Here is a 15,273-nt window from a genome sequence, read left to right on the forward strand (position 1 = left end):
TGAAGAACAGGTCCATGTTTAGAAAAATATATGGAAAGAAATAACTGAAGAAAGTAATCATCCACAATTCTGTTCACTTATTAGATAGCAGGTCTGTATATTCCAAACTGACCTCATGAACTCAAATAGTCTAAAAGTAAGCCATATAAATATTATTGATCCAGTCTGATAATGCTGATGGGTGATACGGCTCACTGTTCTTAGGTCTGTAGTCGTTCTCGCTGGTGCTGCTGTACTTACTGGTCTGTCTCACATATCTTGAAGTGCAATATTTCCCCTCCTTCCCAGCCTTTTCTGCAATTAAATGAATCAATTCTAGATTTTCTCAGGTTCAGGATGTCCCATCTCACTGTGGTTTCTTTTCAATTTTGTTTTTTGTATTTATGTTATTTTCCTGTCAAAATTTTATATATTCAGAGACTAGCATTAGTTTACTACAGACACCAACCCTAGTCTGTCTCACTGTCCCTGAAACACATTTTTTTTCCCCTACTGCCAAACCCTCCCTGCAGTGCTAAAGCCAACATGTTTCATTGCATAGTATTTCATGAAGAAGTAGTGACATTATTCTATGAACTACAACTATAAACAGAGTATGTACAGTAGTATAGAAATACTCATAGAAGTTCCATATCAGAACAAATTCACAAATAATATGCTGTACAGTGACATGGAAACAATATGAGACTAGTACACAGAATTCATTAAAAATTGTATGTATGATGACATATTTTTAAAAATCAGGTATAAGTGAAGCAAGTCAAGATTGCCTACAGTATCTCCTTTTTCACTGGGGCTTCTTTTCAGTTTAAATGGAATTATTTGTTTCTGTCAACATTATATATATCCAGACACTAACATTATTCCACCATACCATCCAAACCATGGAGAGAGTCTATCAAGATCCACAAAAGTTGGTTTTGTCTGACAAGGCCCAGAATCCCGACAGCTGCTGGTGATTCTCTGAGCGAGATGGCAATCACGGAATCAGTACAGAGTAGAGCTAGGGATCTGTAGGCTAATGCCACGCTAATACCTTTTAATGGGGGATGAAGGAACCGCTGGCACACATTGAGGATGGCAGTGGGAGTAGCTAGATGTAGATCCTGCCCAGGCCGCCAGTTAACCAGGCTCCACCCATGTCAGTACAGTTATGCAGTTGGAGCAGGCTGTAAATATTGCCAGCAGAGCGTGTGATGGGGAATAGTAGGTAGCTGGATTTGGATGTAGCTTTTGATGTTGCCCAGAAGGCTTGCTAACAACTCTTTAATTTCTGTGACAGCCTTCTATCAATGCCTTTCAAGCATCATCCTCTGTGCATCTCTAGCCATCAGCTTTGCAATTTTTACCCAATTCATCAACCCACAAACACTATGTCATCCCTCCCATCTAAGCCTGTGTCCCTTTGTCTGTTCTTTAACCTATGTTCCACACTCAGTCTTTTAGCTTCAGTGTACCACCCTCAACCACTCAACCTACACCTTCCTTCTTGAACACTCAGCCATTCAGCATAAGCCTTCAACCCTCAGCCCTTTACCATTCGGCCTTGGTGTTCACCCTCAACCTTCAACCATTTGGCCTTGGTGTTTTCCCTCAACTTTCAACCATTCGGCCTTGGTGTTAACCCTCAACTTTCAACCATTTGGCCTTGGTGTTCACACTCAACCCTCAACCACACAATGTTCCCACCTTCAACTATTCACCGCATCTCTCATAACTTTTTATGTGTGATATTAGTGAGATTCATTGTCTACATGAAAGTGATAAGTAAACAGAAACAAAAAATAGACATAATTTGCTTACTCTATAGGCCAATGTAAAAGAAGTCAAGATTTCTGGTTTCACATGTCATGATGTTGCTGGAATATTGCTTAAAGAAGTTTTTACGGATTTATCTGGCCAAGGATTTATATCAATCTTGTCTAACAACTGATTGAACAGCTTAGAAGGAAGCCGTGAAGTCCACCCCAAGGTTGGAGTGTCATATATTAAGTACTGGCATGTAACCAAGGTGATAAGGGTCTTATGCTATACAGTATTGAAGGAAGACGCAACTTGACCCTAAATAGATCCCTGGGGAGGTGGTGAGCCTGTATGAGATTGTAGGCAGTGAAATCACTTGGCCAGATCAATGGAAGAATCTCTAGTGATTGTTGTTTGATGGTGATTGCCCTCAACTGATAGGGCAGTAACAGCCCAATTAGGACGTGACTGTTTTATTTTTAGTTGAACTGTCACATTTTCCTCCAGATCCTTGTAGAGGCGACATTGATGGGGTTGTGACCTTTGAGCTCAACAATCACACTAATATTTGTGGAATTAATTTCTTTGCCGTAAATGATTGATACATCATCGCAAATTGATTTGTCAAATTGATGCTGTGCTCACTCTAACTGGCAGTATTTGCTGGAGTATAATTTCACTGTTGACGAGTTGCCCAGTACATATACAGAGCCGTTACCTAAATTGATGGATAACATTGATACGGGGATTAATTAAATGCAGACACATAGCTGGAATATTGCTACATGAAACTACTAGAAACAAATCATGTTTGATTCATTACCATTCATTACATTACATGTGTGAACTGCTAGCTCACTGTCCACCCCTTCTTGATAAGTTACGAAAGACACAACTTGTCTAAGAACCTCACTCTCTCCCTCATTTCTAAAGTCACAACTAATATAGATAAATCCTTCATTAGTCATCAGTGAGTGAGTTTAGTCTTATGCCGCACTCAGCAATATTCCAGCTATATGGCTGTGGTCTGTAAATAATCGAGTCTGGACCAGACAATCCAGTGATCAACAACATCCGCATCAATCTGCACAGTTGGGAACCAATGACATGTGTCAACCAAGTCAGCAAACCTGACCACCCGATCCCGTTAGTCGCATCTTACGACAAGCACATTAGCCTTTTATGGCAAGCATGGGTTGCTGAAGACCTATTCTACCCCAGGACCTGCATCCCTATTCTACCCCGGGACCATTAGTCATCAAGTGTGATGAGTGTTATTAACCAGTCAATGCATATCATATTTCACACCCACTCGTTCGTCTGATCCAATCTCTTGCAAGCTCTCATGTTAAATTTCAGCTTGTGGAGTTCACAATTTTAACCATTAGTTTGAGTTAGTGAGGTAGATAATATTCCTTCTATGCCCACCCGGGCAAGGAGATCAGTGTTTTAGCTTCTAGTCATTACTGCACTCATGAAATATCCAAGACATTTTATCTGTTCCTGTAGGTAGTATGAAGATCGGGGTTATAATTTGTCTTTGGCAACCCATGCTTGTAATGAAAGGCAGTTAACATGATTGGGTGGTTGAGACATGTCATTGTATCCCAGTTGCATAGATTGATGCTCGTGCTGTTGATCACTTGATTGTCAGGTCCAAACTTGACTATTTACAGACCGCTGCCATAAAAGTGGAATATTGCTGAATTTTGCAGCATTAAACAACAAACAAAAATCAAAATATTTCTGAAGATGTGCTTTAGCTTTTAGCCCTTATGGTAGGTGTGAAACGTCCATGATGTTTTTAGCCATAACTGAAGGTGTAGCAGTATGATCCATGGAAGTGTTTAGTAGTGAAGTTAGCAGTCATTATTTTGGGTGGTGTTTTAACAGTGAATCTTCCAGTCTTTACTGTTGGTGATGTTTAATGTTGAAGTTTTCAGTCATTACTGTTGGCAATGTTTAGCAGTGAATCTTCTGTTGTTTCTGTTGGTGATATCTAATGTTGAAGTTTCCAGTCGTTACTGTTAGTGAGGTGATGTTTACCAATAAATCTTCAGTCATCACTGTAGGTGATGTTTACTGGTGAAACAGCCAGCTGTTACTGTTGGTGATGTTTAGTAGTGAAGTTTCCAGTGATCTTTAGAGGTGAACATCCAGTTGTTACTGTTGGTGATGTTTAGCGGTGTGGAGTGTGAGTGGACCATCTGGAAGAGCCAGCTTGAAGTAGCGCTTGTTACTGCCTGATGAATCGTGTGAACGGCCTAATGAATCGTGTGAGGATGGGATTCAGCTCTGTAATCGCTATCTTCTCTCTTCACTGACGTATGCATCTGTTTACACTGAATCAGGACAGAAATACTCCTGCTGAAATAGAGAGGGGCAAAAACTGTTGAACGTCTTTGTTTGTATTGGTTGAGCATAGACAGGATTGTTGCACCTAGTTTGGGTAAGGCTTAAAAGGCTGGTGTATCCTGCTCTCACATAGGTTTGGTTGGTGTAGACAACTTTCAATCGCTCATTTAATTACGAGGATCTGTTTCTATCCAAATATATACATGGTTGTTATGGATTTACTCTCTTGCATGGTGAGAAAGCTTAAATTCTCCTTTTCATAGCAGCATACTGTATATGTGATCTTTCCTGCTTTTTTCTTCACAATTTTGCAAACATTTTTGAATTGATTATCCATGTGACCAGTCATTACAATTAGTTATTTTTCCTCAATATCCAAAGTTACATATGGTCAGAGTTGCCTGCCCGGTGTATTTGTCCCATTTATTGCTGCCTTGACTTTTCACATGAAATGATTCAACTAGAGAATAGTCTTCACTGTAGAAAAGATATTCATATAGGACTGTGTGGCAAAAATATATGGTCGTGGCATTGTCAGTGCTAACATTCCCTAGCTTGATTCAGGGCGTTATAGGTCCTAGTTCCCCTATGCAATGGCTGAGTATTTGCTGAATTAACTCAGCAAAGAGTACGAAGTCACAAGAAGCTAATCATAATTTTATTTACAAAAATGGAATAACACAAGAGGCCACAGAGTTGGTATTCTCTCATTCACCAGGTGAATGAGGAACAATTATGCAGAAGCATCATATTCAAAGAAGTTGACATCAATAAATTCTCAACTTTTTACAGTATCACATCTAAATTCCATACAAAGACTTGAATTGTCAATAACATGTCATGTTAGTGTTTTCTTTTAGGTGTTGTATGCTGCTGTATGTATATACATGTTTCAGTGTGAGTTTGTTTTGTGTGTATCATATTCCACTTAAGGTGCTTAGCTGTATGCCAACACACAGCGGGATGAAACACCTTAACCATAGAAGTCAGTGCTTTGTTCAGGCTGAGTTATTTAAAAATAGCAGCATTATTGGACGTTAGCACAGAGAAACAAGTGAAAGTGCCAAGTTTGAAATAAACATATATTTTTTGTGTTGTTTTGGATGTGTGTGTGTGTGTGATTTTCCACTTTGCAATGGGGAAATCTGTTTGTTTTGGTTTTTTTTTTTGGTAGTGGTTTTTTGGGGGGAGGTGGGGTGGGGGTTGGGTTTTTTTGTGTGTGTGTTAAAACTTTTTAGTATGTGTGTTTTTTTTACATCATACGCATTTCGATTGCTGTTGCATCACAACAAACATCTTAAACACTTAGGTTCCATTCGTTTGATTAATCACAGAAACGTTGAATATTACAGAGCATCCGAAAAACACAGTATGAGAATATGTACTGCAATCTGTAGTGAATTTTGCCTCTTTACATCATGATTAACGTTAGCACAGCCGTTAGTTTGTTGAGAGGCTATTTCTGTTAACGTTTTTCATTCTCATGGGAAGGAAATGATGTATGTTCCATAGAGAAAACTTTACACGACGCTAGATGTAATAGTTTAGTTGACACAAGTTACAATGAATACTTTTGTTTTCAGGTCCCCGAATTAATGGCCATGCAAAGCATGAAAGACATCGAGAACGGCCTCCTGGCCCCCATCAGTATGAGACGTCCACCATGATGAGCAGTGATCTCGAAACCACCAGCTTCTTCGACTCAGAAGATGATAGCAGGTGAGATGACCATATAAATCATACAGTGAAGAGATTTTTGCAACCGTGTATTCTTATTCTTGCAAAATCTGTAGAATGTGTAAGATCAGAGGATTGATTAGCTTTCACGTTATTCCAGCTGTCACAGGATCAATTGGTCAATGCGTGACGTTTGGTCATTTAACGCTATGTCCAAGAGAAATAAAATACCTTCTGGATGTCAACAGATGGCATTAAAATTACTGGAATAGAGCTCGTCAGAAGTATTTATGATGCTATTTATGACAATATAATCATCCAATCACAGTATATGCTTCACATTTTGGTATTAATGTCAGCAAGTAATCAATGCTGATAGATCGCCATTAGTATGTCCATAGACACTCACGAGGACTGTAGCGAAATCAATACAAGGTGAATACAGTACGTATCAAGAAAGAGGGTAGTGAATACAAATAGCTAGTAGTAGTAGTAGTCAGTGGTTCATATATTATTTATTATAGAAAAAACAAAACAAAATTAATTCTTTGACATTGTTAATGTATCACAACAGTGTCTCAAACTGCCACTCATGAGCTGCTGATAATCATTGGTTTCTCTGGTTCACACTCAATTATTTACAGACAGCTCCCATATGGATGAAATAATATTAAAATGGTGTTAAACAACAAATCCAAGCAAAACAAAACCTTACTTTAGTTGACAAGCCTGTGGAGGGCTTTTGCCAAATGACAGTTGTTACACTTTTTGCTTATAGTGTATCTATTTTTCATATTTCATTTTGATAATATCAGACAAGTTCTGTCCTTTTTAAAATCAGAATATCTGCTTCTAGTGGCCACGAGTAACAAGTTTGATTCACAAAGGGCTATGATTCAAACCATCAAATACATGTGTGGACATAAAAGCAGTAATGCTCAGGTGTGAGCAGGTACATACTTACCATTATGTAAAGGAAAGCCTAGGCTTACTCATGATTTTGGCTAAAAATTTGAGGTGGGCAAGCCCTTAATACTATCGAAGTATAAAGCTTTCCAACCTATAAGGCTAGCACACAAAAATTGGCTTGTTACAGGCCAAGTGACTTGATTTGCCTCATATGACATTAGGAATGTGACAAGGACCCTTGACTCTGATTCTGAATATTGAACACCCTCAGAGACCCTCTTGAAGCTGTCTCTTGTAGCTGTTAATATGCTTCTCTGTCCTCGTCTAGAGCACATTAGCGCAACCATCCAGGGATGGATCTTGGCATTATTCCAGTAGCTAGAGGTTTACCCATGTTAAGGCCTGTAGAACTTCTATCACTTCAGGAAGCATCATTTAGAAAAGCATGGTGTTGCCAGTATACTATTGTATACTATTGAATATCCATCACAGTCAAATTGGGCAATACAGTTAAGCAGCATTTTTCCTGGTTATACTTATTTTCAGGGTAGAGTCTACAGAAGTGACAATTGAGTTGAATTGATAAAATTTGGAAAGCATCATCACCGCACACAAGAATCGAATATGTGCAGGGATGAAAATTATCCACAGATCCATGAATATGATTGCGCTTAGGTCATTTTTGTGAATTTCATTAACATGCGACCCCCTACACCCTTGGCACATTTTACCCGTTTTTTACATATTCCCATTCTTATCCCTGTATATAGGTCCATTTTTATTCTGGGTTATGACTAAGTACATACGAAATAATATGTTCAGTAGATTGTTGTATATGTCAATACATAATTCAGGCCAATTTAGGCAGAAACCCACATTAAGTAGCATCATATGTTGTCACTATTTGGGTTAGTAAGTGTATCAGACATCCCTGGGGAATGGTTGGTCAACATGGCTATTGGATAATGGATGTGGAATCACTTGGGAACTCAACATTAGTGCTTGCCATACTTTATCTGAGATACTGATCTGTGCAGTGTCAGACCCAGTGCGCCAATCAAATCATTTTATCTTGTATTTACAGGTTTTCAACAGTTACTGATACAACAGGAATGTCATCACGATATGGTCGCCATCGGAAACGGCGGAGGAGACATCGGCCGCCTCCTATCAGTAGAGTAAGATGATGTCTAAGATTCTTTTCCAACTTGCAGTTTTTTAAGTCAAGAATAAAAGCTCTTTTGCAATTAGTCTTATAGTGATATTGATTTGTTCTATTGTTTGGTTATTTTCCTATGTGTGTTGATGCCAGGCGAAAATTGGTCTTAAACAGCCCATTGTAAGAGAGCTGGATATGGAGGATTGAATGGTCACAATGGCAGACTGACAATATTGTGTCATCATATCTGACAGTATTATGTTCACCTCACAACTGGTTATGTACTGTCATGAAGGTGACATACCTTGATATAACTGAAATACTATTAAAAGTGATGTTCAACAAAGTACTCACTCAGATGTTATCAAATGTGACCAAAAGTCTTAGAGCAGAATGTTCCAAGGTTCGCATTTTCTGAAGTTAAACTGCTGTTGCAGTAGGTCAGTACTGAAGACTGCTATCTATTGTCAGTTTTAGAAAGCTGGCAGTTGGGTATCCTGTTGTTTAAGGCTTTCACTCATCATGCTGAATGCTTTGATTCCCCACAATGCGGGAAGCTCATTTCTGGTGCCCCGCCATTATATTGCTGGGTCATTGCTGAAAGCAGCAAAAAACGCAACTCAAACACTCTCAATCACTCACCCACTCGCTGTCAGAAACGTTTTTTGTTTCAAATCAGCTAAAGCAGTGTGATATTGAGTTAGTTATTTTGTGTATCATTTGTTTCAGGCCTCATCATTTAGCAGTATAACCGATTCTACAATGTCTCTCAACATAATAACAGTTACACTTAATATGGGTAAGTTTATGTTATACTATATGTTCTGTTAGTGTGTTTCAGGGATGCTGGTTTGTGTGAAAGTCTGATACTGTTTTGTTATGGTGACATTCATGTGAAAGAAATATGGCCTTTATTACGGTAGGGTCTGTGTGCAACAGTGGAGACTTCCAAGTTCAAGTAATATTGTGTGAACTGAAGATGTTGGTTTGAGAATCATGTTTATGTAGGGATTGTATGTCAGATTGCATGTGATTTCTATGATCTATGATGCGACGTTTCGGTATAGCTTCTTATACCGTTTTCAAGCAAGAGTGATCGTATGTGACAGAATTTAAGTTAAGTGATGTTTTTGTTACAGTGATGTTGGTTTGTGTTACAGATACAGTTAACTTCCTGGGTATCAGTATTGTGGGACAGAGTAACAAGGGAGGGGATGGCGGCATCTATGTGGGCTCCATCATGAAAGGGTGAGTATGCCACATCTTTCAACATGAGATTGAAACTGAAGATTTTGATCACTTGATTCCTACTTGACTGCTTTTGCCATGACAAGCTAGGTCATGAAAGTACAGGGAAAGGGATCGATGGTCAGAGTCACAAACCCAGTGCATGTGATTGTATCCCAGTTATGTAGTTCTATGCACAATGAATGATACCCATGAAGATGTGGGTCAGAAGTGATCTTCAGTAACCCATGCTTGTCATAAGAAGCAAATAACAGGATTGGGTGGTCAGGCTTAGTGACTTATTTGTCATGTCATTGTGTCCCAGTTGCGTAAAACGATCATCACTGGACTGTCTGGTCCAGACTTGATTACTTACATGTAACTGCCACCAGTATCAACAAATGATATGTTGACAGGTCTTTTCAGTGATGAGAATTCATTGTATTTCATTTCAGCGGTGCTGTAGCTCAAGATGGCCGGATTGAACCAGGGGACATGATTCTCGAGGTGAATGGTATCAGTTTTGAAAACATGAGTAATGATGATGCTGTACGGACGTTACGAGAGGCAGTACAGAAACCGGGGTAGGTGGAATGCCATAGCTAACTTTAAAAGTTTTGCAAAATGTTACTATGTACAGGGATGAGAAATTTCCGCGGATCCGCGGAAATCCGCGTTTTTTTACATCCCCAGGGTCATTTTTCTGAAACGTCTAAATATATATACAGTGTTAATATTGATTTTAGAAGCCATATTTAGTGTGTAAAATGCCAAAATCCCAGGAGCTTCCGGGGGGCTTCGCCGCCCTGGACCTGGCTGGGGGCCGGTTGCCCCCAAACCTCCGACTAGTTTTCAGCTGTAAATGAAAATTTCCATTCTCATCCCTGTATGTATCCATAATAATTGGTGTCAAATAGCCAAAGCATTAAGCAGCCTTATTTGCTGATCAAAAATTGGCATGTAGAACGAATTTGATGTGTAGTACTTAACAATGTCCAGATATGACCATTATCCTTTATAAACTGCTTTGTCATAAGTGATTTACATTATCTCATTTCAGTCCAATCACACTAGTCGTTGCCAAATGTTGGGACCCGAACCCCAAAGGTTATTTCACAGTTCCAAGACAGGAGCCAGTTCGGCCAATCGACCCATCGGCGTGGGTGGCTCACACGACTGCAATGCGGGAACACTACATGGGGCGTGGCGGACCCAGCACCTCAATCAGCAATATGACGTCAACTAGTTCCTCACTAACTAGCTCTATACCTGAGTCAGAACGTAAGATTATTCATCTGCCTAGAAAGTGTTGCAAGGAATATAACATTTTCCCAAGTGCCTATGACATGACTCTTACTTCGAAGCATCCTTCAGGAAGTATGACTAATGTGTTTTTATGGTTATTCAGATGACTTTATTTTACTATTTCTACGTTTTGTTTTCAGGGTTTGATGACTTAAATCTCACAGTGAACACTGACATGGCAACCGTTGTCAAGGCAATGGCACAACCAGACTCAGGGCTGGAAATCCGAGACAGAATGTGGCTCAAAATAACAATACCAAATGCTTTTATAGGTGAGCCTTCCCTTCATGTTCTAGATCTATGAAATTTTGTATTTGACATCTGTCACCAAAATAAAGCTGCAAAATTGCCCATTAAATTGCAGCATTAAACTTACTCATTTGAGACAACCAATTTGGAATGTAGTGGCCACAATTGCTGCTGAAGTTGGATAGCCCTTGGATAGTTTAGCTCTCACAGTACAGCTGTAATCAAGTGTTTCTTCTTTTCACTGATGCTGTGTCTTGATCAAAGACTGCATTGAGGGAGAATATTGATGAAAGCTTTCTCTTGGGTGCTGGGTGTGAAGCTTATTTCTGATGTCCCCTGCTGCGATATTGCTAGAATATTGCAAAAACTGCATAAAATTCATTGAGTTATAAATGCAGAACATCGTCATGATATTTTGTCTTAGACAGATGACACTGAATCAACTACAGGTTAGCAGTTCTTAACTTTGTGTTACATGATAGTCAAGTTACTAATTTTCCTCTTCAGGTTCCGATCTTGTAGATTGGCTCTTTACGCATGTGGAGGGTTTCGCCGACCGGAGAGATGCAAGAAAATATGCATGTAATCTGCTGAAGGCTGGCTACATCCGGCACACAGTCAACAAGCTGACATTTTCAGAACAGTGCTACTACGTCTTTGGAGATCTCTGTGGTACAGTTGTGATCCTTAATCATTTTCAGTGTTTAAATCCTTGATCTACCCTGATAATATATGTTGTTTTGTCAACACTATACATGTACTTGATGGTAAACAAAATATCTGACATGTAGGGTTTCTTCTGTATGAGGCTGTCAAACCATTGCAGGACTGAAACCCTTTTGAAGGAGCTCTAGGCCAAACTCTGTGTGTCAGTTTTTAGGAATTGCATGGTATGGATTCCAACTTCAAGTACACCACTGACAATTAATACTGTCAGGTGGTTGTCTAACCCTCACTTTCTGTTCCAAACTCTGGTTCAGATACCCAGCATATTATGCTCACAGGAAAAGTCAGATTTGACCTTGTTGTAGGAGTCTGTGACTTGGTTGATTTCCTGTTGTGAAAGGATTGTTTTCACATTATCTCTTAGTGGATTGTCTAGTCGATTATGTACAGGCCGCCATTACATAGCTGGAATATTGCTGAGTATGGCATTATCAATCAAACATTATACTGAGAGATTGCTCTTAATGTAAACCAGTGGTTTGTCTAACCGACTACATACTGTTGTGTTATTATAGATGTAATATGGCTGATGGGAGAAAACAACCTCAGCTGTTGTAAACACTTACTGGTTTATGTTATGTCCTGTACTGTGTTCTATACAATGTTCTATACTGTGCCCTACACTTGCTCCCTTCTCTGTTCCAGGTCCTCCACAGTATCCAGGTGAGCATTCTGTCTCTTGTTGCATTTGTCTCCTATATACTCCCACACAGACAAATCAGTTGATAAAATGGTAGACTAGTTATAAACCATGGTGTCATTGATTGGAAATTTTGGAATCAAATATCAGCTGAATGGTACTAGAATATACCAAATAATACTAAAGGAAAATATTTTTGTGTGTATTTATATGATTTGAGTGATGTGGACGGCAGTTAATACATTTAATGCAAAATGTGAATTAGGTTGATCCCTACATTTCTTACATTGAATGTTCTGCCTCTTTGTTGTCCATGTTGTTGATGTATATATATATGTGTGTGTGTGTGTGTGTTTCTGAGGCAGTTCATTATTGATTTGGCAGTGATGTTTGTAGTATCAGTATTTGTAGGAATTAGCATTGTGTAATGCCGAAGATAAAAAGCTACTTGATGTGGTCAAACAGTTCTTTCATTGATCAATACTCACAGTATCAATCACTGGATTGTTTGATCCAGATTTCATTATTTAAAGGCCAAGTCCACATAGCTAGATCAATATTGCTGAGATTGACATTAAGCAACAGGTAACAATATTATCTGCTAAAGTAATGCTGATTGCATCTATAGGAATAATGCATCTTAAATGGTGGAAAATGTTCTATGGTTGTTGTGTTTTCTCCAGATCTGACATCACTTAGTCTTGAAGATGTGGACTCTGTATCGGAAGCCGATCGCGACACCCTCGCCCCCCTGCCGCCCCCTGCCTGGAACAATCAGTACCCTTATAGCAGCTCCAACTACTTGCCCCAGAACCTCAGCTATATACCCCCATACAGCTACACAAGCACTGACAACACCAGCTACGTCGGCAGCTTCGTCGATGGCATGCCGCCCCCACCTGTCGGTGCAGTGCCTCCTGGTGGCGGAGGTAATGGCAGTGCAGGGAGTGTCCATAGTGCATCAGGTACGGCAGTGGTAGTTGCAGTAGAATGTTTTTTGGTAGAATATCTTCCTACTTATTATCCCTTTCAGGGTGATTGGAATTGTCCGTTCAGATCTATTATCTTACCAATATGGTCATTATTGTTTAGGTTGCTGTTTTGAAGAAAGTTTGCTATATATGTTTATATACCTGCCTGTCTCCCCTTTCAATGTAAATGGTATTGTCCTTTCAAAACCAAGAAGAATCTTAAGATTTGGTCAGTTTATTTTGGTAATGGGAGTTCATCAATTTGACAAGGAAATTTGTGCAGAGAATCCAACATTTCTGCCAATTGATTTCTCGCTTTGCTTTTTTAAGCTTGCAATATGAGACAAGTTAAAAAGTATTTAATTTCAATTTGCTTAAACTTGAATACATGTTTAGATGTATATTTCTATGTTCCATTTTTGTGATGAAAATAAACATTATATCACTATTTATGTTATTGGCTTGCCAATTAGATATTAATGGCTGTGGGTGATTCGCTTCTACTAACCTAATATTTAGCCTTGCTAGTGCTCAAGAAATACATACTTATGTGCCTATGGCACACTTTTTTATGTGATATATGAAAGTGAATTGAATAAGGACAGAGAACAAACGTGTGTTACCCCAAACCATGGACATGACTGACTTAGAATATCATTGAATGATATGGGCATATTTATGGTGAATGGTAAATATTGACAAAGTGGTTTTCATTTGTTTAGATCAGTTGGGTTTTTTTCCTTTACGAAAATTTGAAAAATGATAAGTGCCTTAAAGTCAAAGGGAGATAACTATTGTGTTACAATAAACTGTGTTACAATAAAATGTGCTCAACAAGCACAGCCATGAAAAAAAACAACATCATCCGGAATTAGCCAGGATGTATGGGACAGGTGATTTAAGAACTGAGTTTATTACTTGTGGCTGTTGCACTCCCGTGAAATTCAAAAGCAAGTTGGAAAATAGTGTTGACAGTGATCTCACTAATTGTTGCAGTTGTATAAATATATCAAGAATAACGTCATTTTGAACAAGAGAGTGAACCAATGAACTGATTTTATTAACAGTTGCTATTGTACTACAGTGAAATTCAAAGGCTAGGATATGTTGACCAAGAAAGTGGACTGAAAAAAAACCCAACACATTCTACTAGCTGTTGCTGTTGTACTACTGTGCAATTTCAAGACTAGACTATGTTTGACTAGAGAGTGGACCGATGAACCGATTTTACTAGTTGTTGCTGTTGTACTAATGTGAAATTCAAAGGCTAACTTTGATTTGTTTGTTTGTTCCTTACTCTGCAGTAGCATGATACGGGCAAGTCCGTCTTACCGTTGCTTGCAACTCTTGCTTCCTAGCTGCTGCTTATTTCATTTGCCATTGCCACATTCCACGGCTGTCTTAGTGACAATTGTGCTTTCATGGCTGCTTGCTTGGTTGCAAGGTCACTGCAACACATGCTTAGTCAGCTCGAAATTTCAGCTTTGGTTAGATGACTTGCTTCTCTGCTTCAGAGCACCTTTCATTATTCATACTGGAATCTCTCACAAATTTTCTGATTTTAGTAGCAATGGTATGTGAAGGTTCTTTGTTAACAGTTGCATTGTGAACAGTAAGGTCAAGGTCGTTAGTGTTTGCCGAGGATAAAGATATGGAAGTCTCTAGATATTATTCATGATTAATTTGTAAATGTGATTTAAGATTTATGGTTATGATGATGGTGATGATGATGATGATTCATCAGAACTGAGCATGTCACACTCACTCCCCTCCCTTCACTCACCAGGCATGACATTCATTCTCGGTCACATCAGCATGCTTCTTTGTGTTGCTTGTTCTGCATGTTTAGTTGCTTGTACACTTCGCTTCGTTCATGTCACGAGTCAGGAATGCCAGTTGTTGTACTGTGTTGTTTCAACATGTGTGATTTTCTTTTGATTTCCTGTTGATTTCAGTCGCTGCTAAAGACTGTACATGTTTAGTTAGTACATACAATCATTTGCGCAAGCTTTGGGAAAATAAGGATAAACATCAGCATCAGCAGTCCTCGTGTGAACCCCACAGCCGTAGCTTGGCGGAGCACACCGCCCACGCCATGCATGGGAGCAGACATCATATTGCATGGAGGAGAAATTCCTCGAGTAGTTTGGGTTTGTAGTCTTCTCCTTGCACTTCCATCAACCCCCTCCAAAAAGTTGACTGCTGATTGTTAAGTCACATGATTTGCCCTTCCTTTACCCACCCTTGAAATGAAACAAGTTTCTAATTTGTAATGACAGAAAAACATTTATTTCTTTTTTTAAAACATGCCA

General features: G+C 39.1%; 1 protein-coding gene across 4 annotated transcripts in view; it reads left to right on the top strand.

Annotated features, from left to right (window-relative positions):
- LOC137267977 (segment polarity protein dishevelled homolog DVL-3-like) overlaps window positions 1-15,273 on the top strand; it is a 76,027-nt gene that overhangs the window by 47,713 nt on the left and 13,041 nt on the right. For 2 of the 4 annotated variants that reach the window (XM_067802436.1, XM_067802437.1), the window contains 11 exons: window positions 5,682-5,817; window positions 7,769-7,862; window positions 8,573-8,642; window positions 9,004-9,091; window positions 9,526-9,654; window positions 10,131-10,351; window positions 10,516-10,647; window positions 11,132-11,296; window positions 11,996-12,013; window positions 12,674-12,955; window positions 14,917-15,111. In XM_067802436.1, coding sequence (XP_067658537.1) covers window positions 5,682-5,817; window positions 7,769-7,862; window positions 8,573-8,642; window positions 9,004-9,091; window positions 9,526-9,654; window positions 10,131-10,351; window positions 10,516-10,647; window positions 11,132-11,296; window positions 11,996-12,013; window positions 12,674-12,955; window positions 14,917-15,111 — 1,530 coding nt within the window. The remainder of the gene's footprint in view (window positions 1-5,681; window positions 5,818-7,768; window positions 7,863-8,572; window positions 8,643-9,003; window positions 9,092-9,525; window positions 9,655-10,130; window positions 10,352-10,515; window positions 10,648-11,131; window positions 11,297-11,995; window positions 12,014-12,673; window positions 12,956-14,916; window positions 15,112-15,273) is intronic. The other 2 variants (XM_067802438.1, XM_067802439.1) reach the window with 1 other exon arrangement.

Source organism: Haliotis asinina, chromosome 16, assembly GCF_037392515.1.
Source record: "Haliotis asinina isolate JCU_RB_2024 chromosome 16, JCU_Hal_asi_v2, whole genome shotgun sequence".
NCBI classification, from domain to species: Eukaryota; Metazoa; Mollusca; class Gastropoda; order Lepetellida; family Haliotidae; genus Haliotis; species Haliotis asinina.